General features: G+C 36.3%; 1 protein-coding gene and 1 long non-coding RNA gene across 3 annotated transcripts in view; one reads left to right on the top strand and one right to left on the bottom strand.

The window, feature by feature from the left end:
• The window catches only part of LOC129619631 (uncharacterized), a 20,906-nt gene extending 1,635 nt beyond the window's left edge, over window positions 1-19,271 (top strand). For both annotated transcript variants that reach the window (XR_008697985.1, XR_008697986.1), the window contains 2 exons: window positions 15,070-15,194; window positions 16,802-19,271. This is a non-coding gene — a long non-coding RNA (uncharacterized LOC129619631). The remainder of the gene's footprint in view (window positions 1-15,069; window positions 15,195-16,801) is intronic.
• Window positions 2,214-27,964, bottom strand: VPS26A (VPS26 retromer complex component A). The gene is made up of 9 exons (XM_055534822.1): window positions 27,812-27,964; window positions 21,429-21,578; window positions 15,617-15,692; window positions 14,352-14,508; window positions 13,294-13,458; window positions 11,419-11,525; window positions 9,049-9,117; window positions 6,450-6,592; window positions 2,214-3,970 (listed from the first exon to the last, which is right to left on the bottom strand). Exons 1-9 carry the CDS (start codon window positions 27,812-27,814, stop codon window positions 3,857-3,859), a joined length of 984 nt encoding a protein of 327 aa, XP_055390797.1. The 5' UTR covers window positions 27,815-27,964; the 3' UTR covers window positions 2,214-3,856.

The following is a 27,964-nucleotide window of genomic DNA, read 5'->3' as shown; positions in this document are numbered from 1 at the left end:
CAGCAGCTCTGGGTTATAGTTCCTTCAGGGTAGGGCCAGGGCCAATAAAATAGCACTCAAGAAGCACTCGGGAAAATGCTGAATGTGTGTGTGAAAACAAATAAATGTGGGACAGGGAAAGGAAGTGGGAGAAATGAAGATATCTCTTGTGGTATGGAATAAAATAAGCAAGTTCTCGCTTCTTTGCCTTTGCTGTTAACAAACCCTGGTTTATGAGGTTTCACAAAATGCATTCTAGATTTCTCCCCCTCACATCTCCCTACAAATTCTGTACTTTGACATTTCTGGCATTTTTCTAATGTAAGGTTATCATGATCTAGATACCAAATTGTTCATCATGGAAGGGGTCTCAGAACTTATCTGGTCCAGTTTCCCTATCTTAGGAAGGGAGCCAACTATCAAATGCATTTGTAGAACTTGTAGTGTCCACATGGTCCTGCTCTGCTGTCTTGCTTTCTCTCCAGGACCTGATAAGACTCCTAGAATCTAGTCTATTTCCTTTATTCTAAGTTGCATTAACAGTTCTTACCATAATGTTACTACATGTAGGCAGTTTTTTTTTTCTAAAGGAGGCCACTTTAATTTTATAATCACTCTCTGGGAAAATAAGTGTCATCCATTTTCTCAGATATTTTAATGTGTATTATGAGATAAGTACAAAGTATAGCAAAACAAAACAGGCTGAACCCCCATGAGCTATACTAAATCCATACAATTAAAAAGTCTTCTAAAAGTGAGGTTAACAGTCTTGGAGATGTGCCTGGCATGACTTGTCAACATAACAAAGGGACATGTAACACTTTGACTTAAGATATGGAGATAGTGTCAGACAAAAATGGCCTGGAGAGTCTTAACTGAAGGGCTGGCACAAGGGAATGAATTCTCCAAGTAGTCTGGCATAACTGGAGCTGAAGGTGTTGTGTAATAAAGAATTAGAACTTTTCCTGCAATTGAGTCACTAGAAGATTTTGAACAGCAGAGTGACGTAAGAATTACGCTCACAGAAGATCCCAAGCCTAAAAAACAATGTTGTTTAAGGGTGCATATTTTCCTCACTCTGCCTTTATCTGATTTGAAACTGTAAAATGTTACATTTCAATCCAGGCGCATATAAACCTGCTGGAGAGGGCCTTTATGTATGTCCAGATTCAGCTGAATATAAAAGGAATTAAAAACTGCTAACTCAGAGGGTAATTAGAATATTCCAGCTACTTGATCCACATTGAAGGGATCCAGAATACACCACTGTGGCATAAAATTTTTAATAGAATGCCTTTGAGTTCCTGAAATCCTGTCTGCCTAAATGCAGAGCGTCCCAGAAGAACTCCACTGCCATTAAATCCCCTCACAGGGAGCAAACTGGGAAGGATTAACTCATCACCGTGAGAAACTGGCGTTAACACCTTAACGGACTTTGGTTACAGAATGCTCCTATCCACCACCTGTTCTCCTAAGGACCCTTTATCTTTCCTAAGTCACCCGCTTTCCCATTAGTGCTCTTTTCTCCCCACAGCTTAAGTGTCCTTCACCCCCATTCCCCAGCAAAATGGTAAACAACCCCCAAATTCTCACCACCCCTGTAAGTCACATTTTTGTGAACATCCTCTAACTCAATTAGAATCCTTTTCTTTTGCTAATCTATCAGTTTAATAGTAGGCTCTCAAACACAAAAGAGAGCAGAGAGAAGTTTTTCCTCCCTAGCAATTCAGAACAATGAAAACTTCACCAGTGAGAGAAATAACTACTTAAATGGTTTGAACAGTGGTTCTCGATCCTGGGTGGTTTTTCAACGCTGATGTCCGAGCCCCTGAAATTCTGATTTTATTGGCCTGGATAGGATCTAGCATGATTATTTTTTAAAACTCCTAAAAGTGATTTGACCATGCAGCCAGGGTTGAGAACCACTGCATTAGATATTGTATTCTAACAGACACAATTTTTTTTCAGTTCATTTCTAATTAACTGGTTAACTTTTTTACAGTTCACCAAATACTGTTCAAATTTTTATTTTTCAAACTGGTTATGCACGAAGTCTCAAGCAAGCTGAATAAACATCCTATTTATGACAGTGTTTTAAGCCACCCAGTTAAAAGTAATTATAATAGATATTTAAAAGTGAAATTATTTGTAAAAACTTCTAATTATCACAATTACAGCTTCTTAAACTAGTGAGCAATTTTGTCCTCAAAGATAAATACGACAATGAGAAGATATTTCAGAATATAAATATTTTAATCATTCAAATAGCAAGCTTAATATCTGTTTCAAATTCTTTATTATACATCATGGTTGCACAATTTGAGGCTGGTTAAATACAATTGGTTTCCAATTTTTCTTTGAATATTTTCCAGATTACTACATGCAAGTGACCATGAAAATATTTGGCATTTTAAAATTTTGAAACTCTGAACAGGCACTTACATGAAGGAAAACATTATCATTCACAGATATCCACATTTATAATCGGTGCTCCAGCACATGGAACTTTTTGCCAGTTAAGAAGTTGGTTACTAACCATTTTTCAAAGAGCCACAGTAGTAAAATAGGCTTAAAGAAATGTAATTTGGGTTACTTAGTTTACTCATAAAGTAAGGTTAACTGACAAGACTTGCACTGAAGTGTATAAAAAAATATTTGTACAAAAACCAATGAACCATAAGTGAAAGCAGTTTCATACATCAGGTTTTAGTTCCTACGCCCCGTATTTAGTGTATCTGAGATCAGACACCATGCATAGCAGAAAAACAGATGACTGCAACCTTCTTTTTTAGAGGCTCTGAACAATGCTTGAATTTAATGTTAAAAGAATTTAAACATAATGGACAAAGAAGTTTAAATTTGGGTTTGAACTAGTCAAGGTTCTGATTTAACAAATGTGAAATTGTCCAGATCTGGGTAACTACATGCTTCACCAGTTCTCCTGAGTGCCCTCATCCTCGAATTTTCTCCTGAAAAGAGAATATTTGCAAGAAAGTTTATATTTGCATACATGTGCTAAAAAGATTCCTTAAATCAAAAGAATTGTTTTCAAAGTATTATGGAACAATCATATACTTTTAACAAATTCTAAACTGCCAACATAGAATCCACTCCACACTGCAGAAAACATACAGTGGTACCTGTTGGATAGCAGTAACAAAATGGTTACTTAATATGGTCCCCCCCCTCAAAAAAAAGCTGCAATGACATGCTACATAATCCCTTAGGGGAAAAATTCAATACAGAAGGTTTCAAAGAGAACAAAATTCAGGAAGCCATGGAATGGTAGACTCAGATGCACCTACAGTGAAACACTCGTATGCATTTCTCAAACACATATAGAAAAACATAAATGTAGTTTTCAAAAATATTGAGATGCCGTGTTTTAAATCTTTGCAGGCTGTAAGGGCCACTCAGGTTTTCTAATTTTATTTGAATACAAATTTTTTTGCATGTAGAGAGAGCAAGAGGTAATCATTAGCATGAGAAAGGAGAAGAAAAGAATTTATAATCAACATTATGCAGAAAAAAAGCACAAGTACAAATTCCAACCTACTCACATGAAAATATAATGTTTATGCTGCTGCATATCTGAGTGCTTATTATCAAATCAAAGTGTGCAGTTAAAACAAATAAACAAAAAAACGGCAGTTTAAGAAAGTTCCAGTGTTTCAAAGAAAGCACTTTTTAAAATGTATATACACGAAGAACAGTTATGTCGTAAAATAAATTCAGCACTGTAAGATAAAGGAAGACTATCATAAATGGAGTTTTGGCCTTTTCCCTGCCCTACACGCTGCAACCATCTTTAACCTGCCAAACCTAAATCTCAACGGATATAAGAGGTTTTTTTCTTCTTTTTTTTCTCCCATTCAGTTCACATTTCAGGCTGCTCAGCAGATGCCTGTGATTCTGGTGATTCAAATCGCTGGTGAAAGTTTGTTCTCTGTTTCCTCAGTTTTTCAGGAGCTTTTCTCCACAAAATGATCTCCTAGAAAACAAATGCATGATAACAAATTAACATCCTCAAATTAATATTCTTGTATTATGCCTTAAATTTTCACCACAGAAATAATGCACTTCAATTTTAACCATAACAAAACTAACTTCTTCCCTACAAAAGCTCTCTTTTCCTGATGGACCTACTTTCTTCCAATTCTAATAATGGGTCTCCCCTTCTGCCAACTCTGAACCCCCAACCAACATCTATGTACACCACCACTATGAATCCAAACTGAAACAAAGGTCTAGCTGCTACTGCTTTAAAGAATTCCTAAAATCTGTCTTTTAGTTTGTTTCCCCTGTCCTTACCCAAATTCAAGCCCCTGTCACTAAATATTTCAGCTTTCTGATAGATGGCTCTCCCTCCCTTGCCTGAAACCCTTTTTTAACCTGTCCTACCCATCATTGCCAGACTAGTCTAAAACATTGCTTGGATGACTCTTCAGTAGCTCTCAGTTCCTCCAGGATAAATCTCCAACCCAGTGTTCAAGGTCCTCCGCAACTTTTATCCAATTTACTAACATCACTCTTCCCTACCAAGGTCCCAGTACCCAGCCAGCCGAACTGGGTTACTCTCTGCCTTTAGAGGCACTTCAAATTAAACTCTCCCTCCATCCTCCCCTTTATATTCTTCAAATTTCGATTCCTCTGCTTGTCTTACCCTAACCAATCCATCCTGAGAGCTCTTCTAAACTCTTTTTGAAAAATAATAATTTATTTTTGGCTGTGCTTGGTCTTTGTTGCTGTGCAGCCTTTTTCTCAAATTTCAGTGAGCAGGTGGTGGTGGTGTAGCCGCTCAGTCGTGTCCGACTCTTATGACCCCGTGGACTGTAGCCTGCCAGACTCCTCTGTCCATGGGATTTTCTCCAGGCAAGAATACTAGAGTGGGTTACCATTTCCTTCTCCAGGGGATCTTCCTGACCCAGGGATCGAACCCCAGTCTCCCACGTTGCAGGCAGATTGTTTACCAACTAAGCTAGGAGGGAAGCCCTTTCTAGTTGCTGTATACAGGCTTCTCATTGTGGTGACTTCTATTGTTGCGACGCACAGGCTATAGGGCACGTGGGCTTCAGTAGTTGCGGCACGTGGGCTCTAGAGCACAGGCTCAATAGTTGTGGCACACAGGCTTAGTTGCTCCTCGGCATGTGGGATTTTCCCAGACCAGGGACCAAACACTGCATCGGCAGGCAGATTCTTTATCACTGAGCCACCAAGGAGGTCCATCTTCTAAATTCTTCAAATTACTTGCTCCATGAAGTCATGGCAGGCTGTTTGTTTTTTAACCAACAGAGCAGAATTTAAACATCTAAATGAATGACCATGGGAGGCATATACTACTCAACAGGGTCATATGTAATTGATTTGAAAATTGTAAATTTCACATAAACTAATTTGAAGTTATAAATCACTTATGTTTAACTATATAGCATTATGGCAACATTAGCAAAGTAAGTTTTCTCTCTTCCAAATTGCTGTTAAACCATTATTTAAGTTCTCCGTTAATTATATAATTTTTCTTTTTCCACAAATATGCAATGTGAGAATTGTGAGGAAAAACTATGTTTAAAAAGGTGGCTTTTATATTCTTCACAGTCCTCAGCACAGAATGCTTTCTTTTTTCCCCCCAGAATAATTTCCAATTTAGCTTTGAACACTCGACTGACATTCAAATATTTATTACTCTGATACAGAACAGAGAAGACCATTCTAATCACAGGCTTTACTCAAAATTCACTGAAAGCTTTTAATTGATTTTCAAGTGAGAACAAGTTTTATGATAAAGATATTTAAAAAGTAATAGATTTGGGTCATCTCAAAGACATTTATAAGAAGATTGTTTAATTAGGGAAAAATGGAAAACTGAAATCTATCAAGTGGATGCAGTCATGAAAAATGAAAGGAAATCTTTATTTGTTGATAAAGGAAATCTATTCAAGACACTATTGAATGAAAAAGCAAATTAAAGATCAATATGATATGATCTAAAAACAAATATGATCTAAAACACAGATATGATCTAAATCATAATATGATCTAAAAACAAATATGATCTAATATGATCATCTATGAGCATAATATGATCTAAAAACAAATATACAAATTTGTCTGGAAAACTATCACAATAGTGGTGGAATTTTTTTTGACCTTTATTTTACTGTTTTTTGCCTGATTTTTTAAAAAAACAAATACCAGATATTGTTTTTATAAAAAACAAAAGTTTCAAGAGAAAAAAAATAGAAGCCCTGCCAAATTATAGCCCATCCTGGAGTCCTACAGAATGACTGATCACAACAGAGACTGATCACAACAGAGATCCATTCATGCCTTACTTCTGTGTCACACTTTCAGTGTTTTCACTTACTTAGAAACCCCCACTTGCTCAGTACAATAAGGCTTAGAAAAGTAAGTGCTTTCCAGGTGTTTTTAGAACCACCACAGAACAAAATACCATGTAGGTGGCACCATACCTGCTGCTTGAAGTACCTTCTGTCTTCTTCATCAACAAGGACTAGATTCAAAAAGTACCTTACTGAAAATTTTTTGTTCACATCTCTCATTGTTGGAGTTGGGTCATATCCTGCTAAAAATAGTCTTATTGGAATTGATTCACCTGAAAGAAAAGCAATTTCTATTTAGTTCTACAGGATGACCAAATACAGTTACATAACATCTAAAACTAAGTATTATAAAGACACTAACGCTTCAGTTCCTCCTGAGACAGGAGCATAACAAAAACTTCAGACCAGAGTTTCTTAGTCTTGACACTACTGACATTTTAGGCCTAATAATTCTATGTTGTGGGTAAGGTCATATACACTGTAGGAAGTTCAGGGCATTCCTGGTCTCTGCCCATAAGATGCCAGTTAACAGTCCCCAAACATGACAACCAAATATGTCTCCAGACATTGCCAAATTTCCTGTGGGGAGGAGGGGGTAAAAGTGTACCTAGTTGAGAACCACCAGCTCTGAAGTCAAATGCCTGGACTCAAATTCTAACTCCAGTCAAGTATATCCATCTTATAAAGGATCTGTAAGGACTATATGGACTAGTATATGTAAAAGCTTAAAACAGTGCCAGCAGTTAAGTTCTACTCTAGCACTTTTGTTACTTTCAAGCTTTCATGAATTTTGCCATTTCTCATCATGTGTATAAATTCTTCAATATTTATTACTAACTAGATTGCTATTTTTGGTGACTTGATAGCTTCTCTTTTCCTAAGAGTAATTATTGGCATATTCTGTTTTGAATTCTTTTCATGTAATACTTTTCTTATGTGTATCTATTTCCTTAAAGATATACAACCGAGGGCATGGAAAGGGAACAAGGGAGAAACCTCAGGTGAAACAAACATGCCCTGCTCCAGATCAATCATGGGTGCTAGCCCTAATTTATATAGGGCAGGCTGGAGGGAGGAGACAAAAAGTACAAAAAGAGGGAGCCAGATGGGTTGGGGCCACTCCTTCAGGGGTCAGCCCACCCTTGTGCCTTGAGGGGTGTACTATCCTTTGTTTACCGAGTAAAACTAAGCTGTAACCAGAGGCGGGGAAAAAGGACATACAACCGATTTCTTTACATAAAAATTTGTGGCTGCTGGAATTTTACTAAGTAATGTTGCATAACACACAAGTACACAGGCATGAGTTTCGAAGTCAGAAAGGCCCGGGCTCAAACGCCAACTCTGCAATGATTAGCTCTTGAAGGAAACCAGAATATGTCACCAAAAAATGTGCCTCTTTGACATTAAAATTATTCCTGAGCTGAAGGCAATTAAGCAGCAGTGAAAGCAAAAATGAATTCCCCTATTCTGCCTAAAGGCAGGATATAAATTATTTTATTGGTGACACCCTCTCTTTAGCCCAGGGATGGCACCAGAGGAATCTGCAAACAAGCCTACTCTGCTAGCTTCCTCCCTCATATTTTACCTTCCCATAGTCTGTGCACTTGGAAGCCTAAGCTGCTTTCCTTTGCCCAGTTGTTTCTCTCCAAATTTACTGTTCTTTTGAAGATGCTATATAAGCTGAAATGCTAAGTCACTGCTTTGAGTTACTTTTTTGGTTTTTTTCTCCTTCATGAGGAGAAGGCAATGGCACCCCACTCCAGTACTCTTGCCTGGAAAATCCCATGGACGGAGGAGCCTGGTAGCCTGTTCCTGAGCGACTGAGCAACTTCACTTTCATGCTCCTGCGTGATGTGCACTGCAGGCATTAATAAACTGTTTTTCTCTTATTAATTCTGTTAAACAATTCTAGCTGAAAATCTAAGTGGGTAGAGGTAGTTCTGCCTACCTTAAGTTTTTAACCTCTGCATCTCAGTTTCAGGGATAAAATAAGGGTTGCTGCTGCTGCTGCTGCTGCTAAGTCGCTTCAGTCGTGTCCGACTCTGTGCGACCCCATAGACGGTAGCCCACCAGGCTCCCCTGTCCCTGGGACTCTCCAGGCAAGAACACTGGAGTGGGTACCACTACCTAACTCAAAGTGTATATGGAAGGGAACTTCAGAGCGCCTGAGAATACAATGCCTCATCAGTAGTTGGCACTCAATAAATGGTTAACTGCTTTTTGAAGTAATTACTAACAGAGTAAGAAAAGCCAAAGACATAAATTTAAAATGATAAATACTGGCTTCATTATCTTAGATACTGAAAATTATTTAGTAAGGGAGCTGCTTATTTTCTTGGGGGCTGTATAGAATTCCAAAATCCCACAGAATGAATGCTCAGCTATACTGGACCTTATGTTCAGCATGAGTAAAAAAAGATTTACAGAGAGAAACTCTTGTAACAGAAGACAAAATATTATAAATTCAGAACTAGGGAAAAGATATACATCAGTGTCTTTCCTAAATTCTAAATTTAAGCTGAATTAAAAAATTAAACCTTATTTCAAACCAGAAAGTACTACTACAGTCTCCTCAGTATTTATACAAAGATGATCTTAAAAATCATTGTAAAAATCATTTTAAGAATTCACATATTCACACTGAATAAATACTTTCAAGCTAAACTGCCATGAACACTGCTATCTGCACTACCTATAACACAAAAGAAATAAAAGAAAAGTTTATTACCTTTAACTGGTGCACCATCCATTATTTCATATTTAGCGATTGTTTCTGTTTCTGTTGTGGTACTGGGTCCTAGGGCAATAATGTAAATGATATTAATTTAAATATTGCTAGAATATAATTTCCAGGCTTATACCTTCTTCCTATTTTCTGACTACATTATTTTAGTCCTAACTGACTTTCCCCCTTTTGTGAAAATGTTGATCATTCTTTTCTATTTCTTGATCTACACTTATTTACCACCCAACTGAGGTCTCACTCCCTTCTTCTCAAAGGTAATTCAGTAGACGCCTGAAAACCTGCAGGGGCTGAAGTGCCTCCCTGTACACACATGAAAACCTGCATGTAATTTACAGTCCCCACCCTGTGTCCTCCACTCCTCCCTGTGCACAGTTCCTTCCTATGCAGATTCAACCAACTGCAGATCATAAAGCAGCGTAAAATCTACTACTAAACAAAATCCACTGTAAGTGGACTCACACATTTCAAACCTCATGTTATTCACAGGTCAACTGTATACAGCTCAGAAATAATAAGGAAGTCTCCACAGACTTCCTTCCATCATTTCTAATATCTGCTAAAATAGAAACTAGGAAGGCACAGCAGTGCCCTGACATGCTAGTTTTCTCTGTAACACCCAAAATGTCTTTTCTTGTTAACTTTAACAGAGATAAATATCAAAGTGAATGCTTAATTGACATACAGTTCTTCTGAAGAGTCAATGATACAAGTTTTAAAAGTACACCAAAACACATGGTAGTGATCCCAATGTTGTAAAGTATATAACATGCAAAGACTAAGCTCTGTTCTGGATTATGAGTACAAATATTTCTTATTTAAAATTTTCTAGAACACCCAAACATAATTTTTATAACTAGAAAAAATGTTTAAATAACTTTTTTAAACAACAAATGGGAAATTGAAGTTTGGTTTTAATATCTTTAAATCACTTTAGCAGGTAAAAAATGCAGATTAAGAAATTACAGATGTTTATGACGATCAATTATAAATTCTTAAAAAGTGGTGCCTACAATTCTTTTTAGCAGAAAACCAGGAAAATTAAAGGGAACAAATTAAATCTATATACTAATTAAAACTAGGGGGAAAAAATAGGCAATTCCTTGGCGATCCAGTGGTTAACACTTTTCACTTCCACTGCAGGGGGCATGGGTTTGATCCCTGGTCAAGGAACTGAGATCTCAGAAGCCCCATAGTGCAGCCAAAAAAAAAAGGAAAAATTAAAAAGCAGTTATGAACCAATAAATGATCTGGGGTAACTCATTAGCTATCTGGAGAAAAGTAAAGCTGGATCCATAGCTGTTTCTTGCTTACATCAGGACAAATTCCAAATCAATTAAAACTTTAAACAAAATTCCTAAACTACAATGTATTACTTTAGTAGAATCAAGCATAGAAGATTATTTTTAGAACCTCAATGTAAAAAAGGCCTTTCTGTGGTACAAAACCCAGAATCCGTAAAAGGAAAAACTGACAAAGGTGACTTACACAAACGTCAAGAACTTCTACATGGTAAAAACTACCACAAGCAAGGCAAATGGGGAATTTTGCTGCTCTTAATACAGAGAATGGGGTTGATTTCTCTAACATATAAAGAGTTTCTACACTTCAAAAGGAAAAGACTAATAATCCAATAGAGATGCGGCAAAGGATATGGATAGGCAGTTTATAGGAAAGAAATACAAATGGCTTTTATACACATGAAAATATACTCACCCTCACTTGAATGAGAAAAATGAATCAAAACTACAATGGGGAACCTTTTCCCCATGAGACCAGAAAGTTTTATAACATTGTGCTTATGAGAACACATGGGAAAAAAGGCACCTTCCTACATTCATTGCTGGTAGTAATGCAAATTGGTACGGTCCATAAAGAGGACAAACTGATAATATTAATCAAAATTACAAATGAATATACCCTTGGAAACAGCAACTCCACTTCTAAGATTTTATTCTGCATGTAAACCAACACATGTGAAATGATATTATTAACTGAAGTGTCTCTAAAGTATGCACTGTACATAACCACTTGACTAAAAGGAAGGGTGTAATAAAGAGGCACTTGCATGTGTATGAATAAATGTTTAAACCATTTTAAAACTTGTATCACCTATGAGTAGCTGGAATACATAAACAGGACACTTTTTACTGTATAATCATTCACATTTTATTTTTGAACCATGTGAATTATCTACTCAAAAACTAATTTTTAAAAACATAAATGAGTAACTCACTGCCAGCAATATTAAATATCAAAGTTAGTATCCAAGGTAGATATTTAAGTTTAAACAGTATTTTAAGATTTTAAAATTTCAACTAAAATGAACGTCAATTCAAGAACCCTTTAACTTACCAATTCCTGTGATCTCTTTTTTAATCAGTTGTAACTCCATATGTTGGATTTTTATTCTTACTAATAAGAAGTAAATTTTTCCAACAATCACATCCTTTAAATGATACCTTTAGGGAAAGAATATTTGTCACTTACTAAATATCAGTTTACAAAACAAAGAGTGAAATATGTCCTGAAAAGGTTTATTAGATATCTGTAGGATAATTACTATTTAAGAATACCATTCTGACTATTCATGTATTTAATGTTCCTTTTTTTCAAGAGTATTCATCATTTTACTATAAAAATTAGGAAAAAAACTTTTACTTGATCATCAATAAACCTCAGAGGGTAAACTTAACCAGAGTAATTGTTAGTCACCTATTTAGAGGTCAACTTCATTTCTAAAGAACTTAAGCAAGGAAAATTAAGATTTTTATGCCTGAAAATGTTTGGCATATGGAGATGTTCCGAACATTAAAAACTTTATACATGTGTTTAGTGTATTACTCCAAGTGCTAGAATAGCACAGTTCAAAAATCACCTGGTCACAAAGAGACCTTCTCTAGGTTTGAATCTCAAAATAATATCCCAAGAGTTGACTAATGCAATTATGTCTCTCTGAAGGGAGACTTCCAGTGACAAGTTTTAGGTCCTAAACTAATAATTTTATCAACAATATAATTTAAGACTCTGAACACACGTGTATCACAATTTCAGTGATATAAACTGGGACATGACAAGCAATAAAAATCATGTAATGCTTCCCAATAGTTAAGAATTCACCTTGCAATCCATAGGACACAGGTTTGATCCCTGGTCTGGGAACATCTCACATGCTATGGGGCAACTAAGCCTCTGAGTCCCAGCCACTGAGGCATGCTCACCATAAAGCCCGGGCTCCACAACAAGAGAATCCACTGCAATGAGAAGCCCACACACCTCAACTAGAGAGGAGACCCCGCCCGCAGCAACAAAGAGCCAGCACAGTCAACAACAAATAGATATATTTTTTTAAAATTCATATACCAGAAGAGTGCACAGGAAGAAGATAAAAGAATGAACATTCATTTCTTCAACAAACAAACTTTAATGAAAAAATAAATAAAAGGGAAAACATAAAACAGATTTAAGTATCAAAAAACCAAATGTTTTTTGATTAGTGTGTTTGTTAAGTGAGTTTGCATCCACTGGATTTGAACAAATCTTGTTTGGATACTGACATGAACAAACTTTTTAAGTCATTTAAGGAAATGAATACTGACTAGGTATGTGAACATGTTAAGAAATTATTAATATTTTTAGATATATACTTTGGTGAAAGTTTAAAAAGACAATAAATAAAATAAGAGCCCATTTCTGAAAAAACACAATATATATAAATACATATACCCCCTCCCATGGAAAGCTATACAAAAGGATATTAATAGTGGTTAAGTGGTAAAGGTGAAAATACGTGGTATTTTTATTTCCCTTGACTTTTCTACATTGTCAATTTTTTTAATAATAAAAAGGTATTGTTCATGTAGTCAGAAAAAAGCATTTTTGCTTATTTTAAGGAGATGACCAGCTGAAATGATGCCAAGACAGTAAGATAAACTTTCACAGATTTACAGGATTAGCTGCCTTCTGAGATCGTGAGATCCTCTATTAAAAAATGGCCAAGCGGAGTCTTACCAGGAATAGAATATGAAAGACATCCGCACCAAGTCAAATTCCTACTAAAACAAAACCAAATTCCTTCTAAAGTTTCTTTCTTTCAGTTCAGAGATTCTGATGGTCTCTTAACATCAGATTAATGTTGACTCTATCCTTTCTTTGACCAATTTACAAAGACATAAAAGGTTTATTTCTTAATTTTCCCTGACCATTTATCTGTTTGTAAAAGGTACTTACTTTGATTTATTATATTCAAATTCAATGTGCAGACAATCTTCAATGCCCACTTCCATCTTAATCGAGTTGTTGACATCAGGATAGGTAGCAAGCTGGTGAACAATAAGATCATACTCTTTTACCAAGTCTGTCAGTCTTCTTACTATTGTCACTTTAAGAAAATACCTACAAAAGTCAATGGAGAGGACAAGTTAAACCTCCTGTGAGATATCTCAGTGTTTTAAATAAGCAAACTTTAGCATTCTCCTTCCTGAAACTCCTTAGGGATCAATTTACTCCATTTACTTCATGAAGAAATTTTCATTTTTAAGTAAATGCCTTCACCATGGAAAAAATACAAAGTTCAATTTTAAGAATAGTGGACATACTTTTTAGATCAATTTGGAATACTACCATCAAGCTTATTTGAGGACATCTCTCTGGATGGATTCTTTTTTTCTTTTTTTTCTACATCACTTCTTAACCATAAACTAAATGAGATTCATTGGGAAACTAATGGATTTAGAGGGTAATTCCACTTACAAGACAAATGAAGTATCTAAGAAACTGAGGTACATACAAGGGAAGTATGTGACTAAAACTTCTCATAATGGGATCCTCTGAATCTTATAGAGGGCTTCCCAGGTGGCACAGTGGTAAAGACTCTGCCTGCCAATGCAGGAGACCCAAGAGATGCAGGTTCAATCCCTGGGCCAGGAGGATCCCCTAGAGTAGGAAATGGCAACCCACTCTGGTATTCTTCCCTAGAAAGTTCCATGGACAGAGGAGCCAGCAGGCTACAGTTCATGGGGTCGCAAAGAGTTGCACATGACTGAGCACACGTGCGTGCACACACACACACACACACAAACACACACACAAATCTGATAGAAGGATCTTATTACATCAGATCTGCATTAGCCAGAAAAAAAAAAAAAAATATATATATATATATTTGACAGAATTTTCAAAATCTTAAGTCTTCCGTCTAAAATTATAATTAGAATTTCAAGACATTCAATAGTAGTCATTACCTTCTGGTTTGTGTATCATAAACTGTAGACAAAGTCAATTCATACCTTAAGCGGACATTGGCACCGATGTAAGATTCATATGGCTTTTCAACTTGCATAAATTCAAAATCATAACTTCTGCTCTGAGTCAGTTCTCCAGGTAAGGCTAGTTCTTTCACTAGGTTTACAAATTCGTGAGTATTACTCTTGTCATTGAAAAGCTCTAAGAAATTTAAAAAAGTGAAAGACCAATTATGTTTGATATCCATCTCATCAAAACCCAAACTTCTACTTCCAGAGCAAATAATTTTTATCAAAAGAATTACTTGGATTTGCCTTCATTTTAAATACCAGAACTATGATCTGAATTCTATTATCCTATTTTGCTCTACATGGGCTTAAAAAAATTCAAGTGGCATAGCAAAATAAAAATTTCTGTTATGAAAGAATTCAATCCTTTAGTGTAGTTAGGTAGGGTTTGCCCAATAATAAGCTGTTTAAACTGCTACATTTCCAGCAATTATTTGAACTTCATCCCTTCAAGACAAAAAATGCTTTGTTGTTTTGCTTTAGTTAGGCAAATATATTACCCTGATAAAACTATACTATGTAAAAGACTAAAATCAACTATCAGTTAATTACCATAATTTGCCCCTTAAGTATAATCTCATCCAAAATAGACATCTAAACAAACATCTACCCATTCCAATTTTGATACTTTCAAAATAGACAGTAAAACTTAGAAAGCTAGGATCTATTTTCTTTTCTCTTTCTGTATCTGCAGTACCCAAAGATTTATATAGTTTAACTCCTGCTAAAGCAAGAAATATATGTATGGAAACACACAAGCTGATCTAAGTCAAGAAGAAATTACAACTTTGCTTTTCACATGGAATTTTCTGTTAACAGGTGAGTCTGGCTACATGTATAAACTAAGTTAGGAAGACAAATGGCATGAGTAATTAGCAAGTGAAGGATGAAGGTGGCACTGCTAATTGTGAATAAAGCTGGTGAAAAACCTCGGCAGATGGAATTTTCAGGGAGTCAACTAATTTACTTGAATTATTTTTCAAGGCTGGTAGCTTACATAACTCCTTTCACTTTTAATAATCAGATTTCATCACAACTAAAGGCAGCATGAGTCAAATATCATTTAATGTAATTAAAAGAAACATGATTATTTAATGTTTATAAAATAAATCCTTTTATTATGCAAAATCAATTCCTTCTTTCCATAAAGCTAAACTCTAATTCAATTATTTAACTGCCATATCAAACTCTCTTCAAACTCAATTAACAACAAAAAAAATTAATACTATTTTAAAACTCACCAATTTGACCTACAAATTCAATTCTAATTCCTTGGTGCTCTAGCCTCTTTCCAGGTTGCTTAAAGGCTAGGTTCACCTGCCAAAACATGAAATTTTAAGAAATGTTAACAATCCTTTGTGGGCCTACTAGCAGATTCCTTCCAGATGAATATAATATATAAATACTTCAGGTGTTCATTTCTGAAGTTTGAGAAACCACCACATACCTAGATTATGATGATCTTATACCTCCAGAGAAGGTAAAACTTACTCCTATACAATCACTAATGAACTTATACGTACATTTAAAGCATCTGCTTTGTTAGGAAGGAATGTTTCTTTAGAGCTGGAGAACTACAAAGAATCAATAAAAGGGAAAACTTTCGACTATTCAAATACGTTTTCTGGTCAAATAAACAATTCTATAATAGCATTTTAATATAAAGGTTATTAATAATTCCAAAAACTGACCTAAAAGATCACTTTCAGCTTTTTATAACCAACCATATATTGCTATAATTTTTGGTATTAAAAGCAACAGTTATTGCCCTGAGTCTGCGACTCATCCTAAAAATAGAATATCTAAAGATCTAAATTTTAAGTATGATATATCTTACATACTTTTGAAATTAAGTATATAATCTAAAATCCCTAAATTTGTATCTGCTAAATGGAAACCTTATTACACATTTTAATTTGACAAAATATAAAGTACACAGATATTAAAAACAAAATTGCACCCATTTAAGGATTAGCTAAAATACAAAAAAACACATACTCCCAGGTTTGTTCTTTACTGTAAAAAATATTGGTAATATGACTCTTAAAAGCTGTTCTTTCAAACAATGCTTCTCAATAGAAGTCAAGAACCAATAAAAATAAGTTCAAATACTTCTGTTTATAAACTATGTAATTAAAATATTCATACTTCTATATCTTCAACATCTATAACCAGGGTGGGTTTAGTTATTCACCTTCCAAATTAATATGTCAGAAAAAGAAGTAAATAATTAAATTGGAGTATATCACATGATAGAGTATAATTAAAATAATAAGGTCAAAGAATTTTTAATGATGTGAGAAGATGTGCATGATATGTTACATGTAGGAAGCATGGTCAAACTGTATACAAGTATAATGCCAATTATATTTTTTAAACTACAGAAAATAAAAATTCTATGGGTAATTTTGTTTCTTTCTTTGCAGCTTTTTTTTTTTGACAAACAGCAATTAAGTTTAACTTTAAAAAGTCTATGCTACAGGAGTCCCAAGACAATTCAATGGGGAAAGAATATTCTTTTCAACAAACGGTAGTAGAACAACTCAATCTCACCATACAAAACAAAGAAACTGGATCCCTACCTCACATCACACATAAATATTAATTCAAAATGTAGCAAAGACCTAAATGTAAGAGCTACAGTTATGAAATTCTTAGAAGAAAACACAGGTGTAAATCTTCATTATCTTGGATGGGAAACTGTTTCTCAAATGACACCAAAAGCATGAGAAGTGAAATTTTAAAAAAAGATAAATTGGACATCATCAAACAAAAAACTAGTGCTTCAAGATACCATCAAGAAAGTGAAAAGACAACTCACAGAAGATGTCTGCAAAATATTACTGATAAAGGACTTGTATCTAGACTACATAAAGAACTCTTACAACTCAATGATCAAAAGACAGACAACCCAATTAAAAATGGTCAAATGATATGAACAGACTTTTCTCCAGAAATGATATACAAACAGCAATAAGCACGTGAAAAGATGCTCAATATTACTCATCATTAAACGAAATGCAAATCAAAACCATATGACCACTTTTCACCCACAAAAAAATAATACAGACAATATAAGTACTGCAAAGAATGTGAAGAAACTGGAACTCTCATACACTGCTGGAGAGAATATAAAATGGCACAGCTGCTCTGGAAAAGTCTGGAAGTTCCCCTAAAAGGTAACAGATGACCCAGCAATTCCATTCCTAAGTCTACACTCCAGAGAAATGAAAACACAGTCACACAAAAATGTATACACAAATGTACAGAAATATTCTTAATAGTCAATAAATAGAAACCCAAGTATACTTAACTGAAATGTCCTCAACTGAAGGATGAAGAAATGTACATCCACATACTAGACAAATATATACTAAAACATCATTCAGCCATAAAAAAGAATAGTGCTTTGATAAATGCTACAACATGAAAGAACTTTGAAAACATTATGCTACATGAAATGAGGCAGACACAAAAAGACAGATCTTGTATAACTACTTATATGAAATAGAAGAAACCCAGAACAGGCAAATTTACAGGGAAAAACAGTAGACTAGAGATATCCATGGACTGGGAGAAAAGGGAAAAGGACAGCTATTGCTTAATGAGTACAAAGTTTCTGTTCGGGATGATGAAAAAATTTCAAAATAGTGCTGGTGATTGTACAACACTGTGAATGTGATTACTGCTACTGAATTATATACATTAAAAATGGTTAAAATAGCAAACTGTATTATATTTTTGACCAAAAATTTTCTTAAAAGTAATAAACCTTGAAGACATTATGCTAAGTGAAAGGAGCTGAACACAAAGGCCACATGTTGTATGATTCTATTTATACGGAATGTCCAGAATAGGCCAAATCCACAGAGAAAGAAAGCACATCTGTAGATTAGTGGATGCTAGGTGAGTCTTAGTTCACTCACGCTGCTGTAACAAAAAACCACAGACTAGGTGGCTTAAAAACAACATAAATTTACTGCTAACAGTTCTGGAAGCTGTGAAGTTCAAGATCAAAGCACCAGCAGATTTGGTGTCTGGGAGAGTTTGCTTTCTGGTTCACAGACGGCTGCCTTTTCACTATGTCCTCACATGTCAGAAGGTGCACACAAGACTTCTCTGAGGACACTAATCCCATTCATGAGGGCACAGCCCTCATGACCTAATCATTTCCCAAAGCCTCTCCCCCGCCCCCTCCACTCAGCCCCACCCCACCTACAAGTACACCATACTAAGGATTAAGTTTTAACACACAAAATCTTATGAGGACTTATACAAACATTAGTATATGGCGCCAAGTGAATGACTGCTAATGCTACGGTGTTTCTTCGGGTGATGAAAACAGTATGGAATGAGCTAGTGATGGCAGCTGCACAACTCCGCACAAGTAGGGACAATCTCCTAACTGTATATACTCGGGGTAAGCCTGTGAATTGTAACTCAATAAAGCTATTTTTTTTAAATAGAAATGAAAGTATATATCACAAATAAAACAATGGAATAGAACAGAGAGGCTGCAACAGACTCATACAACCTCTGGTTACTGACAAAGGTGATGCTACAATGCAGTGGTGGAAAGGATGGCTTTTTCAATAAATGTCCTGGGTCAATTAGATATCCATAGGGGAAAAAAATAATAAGTAGTCTTGACTCTTATGTCATAAAGACAAAATGAATTTCAAAAAACAGAGAATCTAAATGGGAAATATAAAACTACTTAAAATTATAGGAGGAACAGGAGAATATCTTCATGCCCATAAGGTAGGCAAAGATGTCGTAAATAGGATACAAAAAGCACTACCAAAAAGGAAACACAACATTTGTAGAGTATATTATTATTATTATATTATACATTATACATCTGTCCAAACCCACAGAATATACATCACCACAAGTGAACCCTTAGGTAAACTACAAACTTTGGGTGACTATAATGTATCAATGTATGTTCATCCTTGATCAAAACTGTACCATTCTAGGGGCTGATGTCGATAATGGGAAATCTCTATACCTCCCTCTCAATTTTACGTAAATCTAAAACTACTCTTAGAAAAAAACCTGGAAAAAAAAAAGGTATACATTAAAAAAAAAAAGTATACATAGACAGCTCACATGTCAGGAATATTCTTGCTCTAGGTAGGATGTCAGGTCTTCCAGTCTCTAAGATTTTTTTTTTCTAATACATGAAGTATTCTTCCTACAATGCATAACAAAGTTTGGAAACCAATGATTTAGTCCAACCTCAACTTACAGGTGAGATCCAGAAAGTTAAATGACTGCCCAGAGCTACCTATCAAGACCATGGTAAAGTCCAAGGCTAGATCTTCCAACTCCAGCCCAATGATCTTTGAACTGTATTCAGACATTTTACAAAGCCTAGACTAGTGTGGTAAGACTTGTTTTTGGTGGTGTTATGTCTATAAATTTTGAAAATCTGAGGTTCAGTCTCTCCCTAGAAAAACTAGATTGGTATCTCTACCCCTTCTACTCAAAGTCGCTCAGTCGTGTCCCCATGGACTGTAGCCCACCAGGCTCCTCCATCCTTGGAATTTTCTAGGCAAGCGTACTGGAGTGGGTTGCCATTTCCCTCTCCATGGGATCTTCCCAACCCATGGACTGAACCTAGGTCTCCTGTATTGCAGGACCCTTCATATAAGGTCTTTATACTTATGTATAAAATGTCTGTATTACTAAAGATATGGGGATATATTACAAGCAATTTGAAAAACAGAAATGAGTTAAATATCCAACAGTAGGGAAAAGGTATGCTTAATATATTACATATACATAAACATTAATTAATGCAGAGAGACTAGGAAGAAACACATTCAAATTTTAATAGTGAGTTATTTCCATATGATGGAACTATAGATAATTATAATTATTTTATAATTATTTTATTTCCCAAACTGTTTACCATGTGTATGTATTACCTTAACGAGCAGGAGAGAAAAACTCTTAATATTTTTTTAATCGTTTATATTTAGAAAAATTATTTCAAACATTTTATGATTTGATTTTATCTAGGATATTACCATTCTTCAGTATCACAAATTAATGAGTAGTAATCATATTCCATAAGGTATACGAATAATCCTTGGTAAGGAAAAGGGGGAAAAAGTTAAACCACAGAAGGTATCACAAATGTATCTGACCATGCATGGACACATTCTAAATGTGCTTAAATCCTCTACAGAGTATCAAGAAATGAGATCAATAGACACAATGACAGTAGTACAGACTGTCTATAAAGAATGAGAAAAAAACTTTTAGAAAGCTGTCCATCTAGTCAAGGCTATGGTTTTTCCAGTGGCCATGTATGGATGTGAGAGTTGGACTGTGAAGAAAGCTGAGCGCCGAAGAACTGATGCTTTTGAACTGTGGTGTTGGAGAAGACTCTTGAGAATCCCTTGGACTGCAAGGAGATCCAACAAGTCCATCTTAAAGGAGATCAGTCCTGGGTGTTCAGTGGAAGGACTGATGCTGAAGCTGAAACTCCAATACTCTGGCCACCTCATGCGAAGAGTTGACTCATTGGAAAAGACTCTGATGCTGGGAGGGATTGGGGGCAGGAGGAGAAGGGGACGACAAAGGATGAGATGGCTGGATAGCACCACCGACTCGATGGACATGAGTTTGAGTGAACTCTGGGAGTTGGTGATGGACAGGGAGGCCTGGCGTGCTGTGATTCATGGGGTCGCAAAAAGTCAGACATGACTGAGCCATTGAACTCAACTGGAGAATTATCCCCAATCTCCGTAACTCAATTAAAGGAGAAACAAACTTTGAGTGGATCACAGCCCCACTGTAGAAACTGTCTTATGTTAAACAGACTCACATGGTCACAAACACAAAATTCTGCACACAATTTAATTTAGACTCTGCCCAGTAACCATTCCTGCAAGTATTCTGTTGAATCAAAGCTTTCAGCTGACCTTCTGAAAACATTTTCCATCTCTAATAAAATCATTCAAATTTAGATAAAGCACAAGCCACTTTCATGACTAATTCTAATATTCTACAACTAGATAATTCTCCAAACAAAATATTTACCTTTCCTGAAACAGATTCTCCATCATAGAAAAGATAGTGCTTTTCTACTTTGCCATCTTCAGTTTTCATTTCCGCCATTTTCCTGGTTTCCCCATCATTAAGGACAACGTCGATCTCACAAATGGGACCAAAAAATCCTCCAAGAAAACTCTAAAATAAAAGAAAAATTCTCACAATTGTTTTGTCAGTCACTACAGTTTAAAATTCAAACTTGATTACCTATAACCTAAAGTTAACCTATGAATTCAGGATGAAGTAAGAATTCATACCAAATACTGCATCAAAACTAAATAAATTTCATACAATATACATATAGCTAATGCTGCACTGTACCCTTAAAAATTTATTGCAGATAAATGTTTTCTACCACAATAAAATAGCCCCCCAAAACTAAAGAAATTGAAACACACTATAATTTCAATCATTTCTATAAGTAACCACTATAATCAAATTCTAACATATACCAAAAATCTAAAAAATAAATCTTAACATCTGGATTGAAAGTTACGTTTAGTTATACATCTTTGAGGTTCTTTCATTATACTCTTATAATGAAACTCATACAATCCCAATTACTCATGAATTATTACAATGTACTGCTTATGGAAAGCCTACTGCTATATAAGTCTGAACAGGATATGTTACATTGTGTAAACCCTTGAAATAAAACTGGCTCTAATAGAGGAGACTAATTAAATTTGTTAATTTTTCTAAACAAAGTGTGTAAGCCTTGTTCTGTAAATCCTGAATATGACAGAAGTAAAAGAGACAAAGATCAACTGCTTATGAATGGCAAAACACATTAGCTAGAAATAATACAGAATCCATTGGCTATTCCAATGTCAGATATAGTTGTGGATTATTTTTTGCCTGCTATAAAAGCTAGTTTTCTAGTCTTTTTAAAAATTTACACAGAGTTATCTCTTAAAAACATAAATCTGGGGACTTCCTTGGAGGCCCAGCGGTTAGGATGTCATGCTTCCATTGTACCGGCACAGGTTCGATGCTTGGTTGGGGAACTAAGGTTTGGAATGCTGTGCAGTGCAACAGAAAAAAAATAAATAAACCCAATCAAATCCTTCAATATGCTGGTGGCAGTATAAATTGGAACAACTACTTTAGAAAATAGTTGGCATTATCTGGTAAAGTTAAAGATATATATATACATCAATGATCCAGCAATTATACCCCTAAGTATCTACCCTAAACAGAAACCAGGAGACCAATATAAGAATGTTCATAATATCATTGTTCACAACAGGTCCAATTAGGAAATAATCCAAATATTTATCAATGAGAAAATGGATACATACATTTTTATCTATATTCATACAGTGGGCAATGGAATCAATTACAGGACAGAAAACAAAAATGAATCTCACATACACATTGAGTGAAAGAGACCAGACACAAAAATACACACTGTATTATTCCGTTTATTAAAAAATCAAAAACATGATGCACATTATAGTGGTATTAGAAGTCAGGAAGTAGCTGGAAGGAAGCACTGGGGTACTATTAATGTTCTGTTTGGTTTTATCTGAGAGCTTAATACACAGGTATATTGACTTTGTGAAAGTTCATCAGGCTGTACACTTACTTGTGTACTTTTTTTTTTTTACTTTTTTTTATTTTTAAACTTTACAAATTGATTTAGTTTTGCCAAATATCAAAATGAATCCGCCACAGGTATACATGTGTTCCCCATCCTGGACCCTCCTCCCCTCTCCCTCCCCATACCATCCCTCTGGGTCGTCCCAGTGCACTAGCCCCAAGCATCCAGTATCGTGCATCGAACCTGGACTGGCAACTCGTTTCATACATGATATTATATGTATCAATGTTTCAATGCCATTCTCCCAAATCTTCCCACCCTCTCCCTCTCCAACAGAGTTCATAAGACTGTTCTATACATCAGTGTCTCTTTTGCTGTCTCGTACACAGGGTTATCGTTACCATCTTTCTAAATTCCATATATATGCGTTAGTACACTGTATTGGTGTTTTTCTTTCGGGCTTACTTCACTCTGTATAATAGGCTCCAGTTTCATCCACCTCATTAGAACTGATTCAAATGTATTCTTTTTAATGGCTGACTATGGAGAACAGTGTGGAGATTCCTTAAAAAACTGGAAATAGAACTGCCTTATGATCCAGCAATCCCACTGCTGGGCATACACACTGAGGAAACCAGAAGGGAAAGAGACACGTGTACCCCAATGTTCATCGCAGCACTGTTTATAATAGCCAGGACATGGAAGCAACCTAGATGTCCATCAACAGATGAATGGATAAGAAAGCTATGGTACATATACACAATGGAGTATTACTTGTGTACTTTTCTATAGTTAACACTTACTTTAATAAAATGCTAAACATACACATATACAATGTATTCCATAACATGGCCTATACATATCTTGCTCTATTCATCCCTCCAGCCACACCAGCCTCAAATGATCCAAGTTCTCAAATACGCCCAGACTCCTTCTTGTCCTAGACCAAGTAATCCTAACAAAGTCATCCTTTCACTGTGACTCACCTCCACAAAGAGGCCTTCCCTAACTTCCTAATCAAAACTGAATTCTCCAAATTTGGGAAGTGCAACACCATGTAGGTTTACTTCATTTATTATAAAAATGTTAGTCGCTCAGTCATGTCCAACTCTGCAACCCCATGGACTGTAGCCCACCAGGCTTCTCTGTCCATGAAATTTTCCAGGCAAGCGTACTGGAGTGGGTTGCCATTTCCCTCTCCATGGGATCTTCCCAACCCACGGATTGAACCCAGGTCTCCTGCATTGCAAGCAAACTCTTTACCGTCTGAGCCACCAGGGAAGCCCACTTATTATAATCTGTGTACTTACTGAGTACCTGACTCCCCAACTGAACTATAAACTTCATGAGGACAGAGCCCTTATCCTTTGCTCAGCACTGAAGACTCAGTGGCCAGGGGCAGCACGTGGCATTTAGTAGAAGGCACTCAAATACTTGTTGATTGTTAATTTTGAGTAAAACACATACTGTCCTGATAATAAAAAATAAATGGATACATAAAAGAAATGAGCTAAAACTTGGCAGGTTTGTTAAGACCAGCCCTCCCCCAGGAAATTGGCATTGATGCAGTAGTAAAGTCTAGAGCAAGGAGCTTGAGTTAAGGCTCAGTTCTGTGCTCAGGAGGAAGGGTAACGGCAAACAAGCTAACAATCCTGCTAAGGCTATGTGGATCACAGGGTGATACTACTAATATGATGGACGGAGACTGTTTTCCTAAATTCTGAGCTTGCTTCTTTGTTTTTTGGGTTTGTTTTTTTTTTTTTTTTTGCCTACACCACACTGCTTGTGGGACCTTGGTTATCAAACCTGGGCCCTTGGCAGTGAAAACACAAGAGTCCCAACCACTGGATCACAAGGAAATTCCTGCTTCTTTGTTTTTATTAATCCTTTATTAACAAAAGGATTATAATTTCAAGAAAGCAACTCAATGAATTACCAGATTAGTACTTATACTGCAAATATATAAAGAGCAAATTTTCCTTTTGACAAGATGTTTAGTCCCTTCCTAGTTAGCTTTCATACCCCCAAGTTTTAAACTCACAACTTGCTCAAAATGGTATACATTCTCCTAAGAGCTACAAATATGAGAATGTACAGCAGGTCAAAATCAGTCAGCTGGTATTGACTAATCATCAACTACCTGCAAAGCACTGATCCAGCAAAGGGGGCAGGTAGTGGGGAGCTGCTGTGAGAGAAACAATTATGAAAGAATAGATGATGTCAGTCTCAAAATTTGAATTATAAAACCGAGGCAGAAAAATAAAATTTATTTTTTTATTCCCCCTTAATACTTCCTAGAGTTAGTTTCAGGAAAAATGAGATTTGAAAACTATAACAACTGTTTTACAAATGAAACAAAATATTATGGTCACTTTTTCCCACATACATAATGCTTAACATATACAACTGAACTGGGATTTGAAAGTTGATATTAAAAGATCAATAATCAAAAATAAAATGTCAAAGTTGCCACTAATTAAAATGGTATAAAACAGACTTAAAAGTACATAAACTTCACCATTAACTAACGACAATTAGTAATTGTAAACAATAAGTCTTGTTTTGACACCATATGTAAAACTTAAAAATTGTTAGGCACTAAAAATATATAAAAACTATCTGTTGTCCTCAATCATTTTCTGCATGCATGAAGTATTTCATAAATAGTGGTTAGGACTCAGCACTTTCACTGCCAAGGGCACAGGTTTGATCCATCCCTGGTCAGGGATCTAAGATCCCAATTAAACAAATAAAGTTTTTATTTCAAGATGTGCATCTTCTTGCACATCCTATCATTTCAAACAAAATGTTACAAAATTTAAATCTTTTAAAAATTATTCACAGTCAAATGATAATACTTCTGATTTATATAAAGAGGGAAAAATACAGAATTGTCAGAATGGTGAGGACTACAAGGCAAAGGAATAAAAGCCGTAAAGAAGGTTAGGATATATTAACATACACTTCTGCTGAAATTACAAGAGGCACTTCTGAAATCTTAAGAGAAAGACTACCAAGATCTTTTAGAAAAGATACCTTCAAGTATGTATTCAAATATGGGATTTTCAGGAGCAATATTAGAAATTATACAAATTAAAACTCTTAGGTAGCCTTTAAATAAGATTTTTCACGTAATTTGTAACCCAACATTGAGCATTACTATCTAGCAAAATTACAAGTGGATGTTAAAAGATGAATTTTATAGCCCTCACTGAAGAAATTTCACTACATCCTTTGGCTGTAAAGAAACGCAACTCAAGGTGAGGCAGAAGAGAAGCTCTCAAAATTTATTCACTTAGTGCATACAGGAGCAATGAAACAGCAAATTTTCATACATATATTATTACACTTGTGCCTATTTCAGTGTTTCCAAGCTTTACAATTGTATTTGTTTCACGAGTAACTTGAAAATAAAAATTGTTATTGAAAATAATGCGTTAAAAGTAGTAATTTTAAATGTAAGCAAAAAATAGGGCCTTTTACGTTTTATTTGCAAATTATATTCAATTAAAGAAGCCATCTCTAGCCCCCTGACTAGTCAAGGTCCCCCAATACTTCCTTCTTATCACAGCTGTTTTATTTGTTTCCACGTTAAACAATCACACAAATGTTTATCTCCTTCTGGACTACAAGCTACAAGAGAGCAAGGGCTGATTCAGTCTTGCTCAGAGCCCCTGGGAGCGCCTAAGTGTATCTGATGAAAAAAAGAGAAAAGGGCTTGAAGTTTAAGAAGGAACATTTCTGTGCTCCTTTTCTTTTTTAAATTTAAAACAACTCGATTCCTGACTTTAAAATGTATTCATCAAATGTAACTTTTTCAAAAAATAAGCCTAGTTTAGTCTTTAAGCCAAAAGTCTCAAGCAGCTGGGTGAGCTCTGGGAAACCAGGTACTATTAAAGGAAAGTACACAGTAGGCGCTCAACATATGCATGCTAAGTGAACCAAGTAAATGAATACTACCATAAAATGAGTCAAATGAGATCCAATCTAGAGGAAATCGCCAACACACACAAAGCTAAATGCCATCGTGCTCACGCTTGTGCTTCCCACTAATTGTGGTTAAAGTACTGATTTCCCTCCCTCCTCTGCTCCCTAGGCCATTTCAACATCCCGAAGAGATAAGTTTCCAGAATGGCTTGGTGAAGGAAATGAGAGCCAACGTTTAAACCAGTGGGCACGAAACTACTGCCTTTGACTTAAAAACGTCCTCCCCTCCAACGTCCTTTTCTTTTTCTCTCTCATTCTACAAGTGTCAACGTTAAGGCTAACCTGGGGTCAGGAAATCGCAGGGAATCACCATATGCTAGTTTAAAAAGAAAAAAAAAAGACTCAAGGAGCTTGGTAAATTCAACGTTTACCAAGCTCCTGATCAACACTGGAAGAGTGACCAAGTCCACCGAGTCCCGAACTGGGGAACTCTTGGGTCACCCCATCTGAAAGGAAGTGAGGCTGCCCAGGAGGAGCAGAAGGTCTGGCTACCTTGGAAGGGGAGGCGGTGGCGGGCCCGCAGAGGCGGGATCCGAGTACCCAGCCACGGCCCCCCATAGCCGATCGAAGAACGCTGGCAGAGGCTCCGACATGGCCAGGAGAACGCCTCGTCACCCGCAGGTAGTCGGGCCTCGCCGAGACCGGGAAGAAGCGGCGCAGCCCGCTCTTCCCTAGCCCCGCGGCGGCCAGACAGGCCTAACCCGGCTCCCCGCCCTGCCCGCCTACCCTCTCCTGCCGCTCCCAAGAGCCGTTCCCGCGACATCGGGCCCGCCGTTGGCCGTTCCGCCGCGCGCTCCGGGACAAAGGCTGCGGGCGAGCGCGCGGGCCGCCGTGCACTCACCATTGTCAGCGCTGCCGCCGCCGCCGCGTCCCCCCCACTTCACGCCTCTTCCTTTAGGAGAAGTCCTAGCCCCAGTTCCCTCCTCCCAGGAGCCCGTCACGTGACCTCAGGCCGCCGGCCGCACGTGACCCGTCCTCTCCTTTCTTGCCCTAC

The sequence above is a fragment of the Bubalus kerabau genome, chromosome 1 (genome assembly GCF_029407905.1).
Source record: "Bubalus kerabau isolate K-KA32 ecotype Philippines breed swamp buffalo chromosome 1, PCC_UOA_SB_1v2, whole genome shotgun sequence".
Lineage (NCBI taxonomy): Eukaryota > Metazoa > Chordata > Mammalia > Artiodactyla > Bovidae > Bubalus > Bubalus kerabau.
Note: the sequence above shows the minus strand (reverse complement) of the source record. Positions and strands in the feature narration are given on the sequence as shown.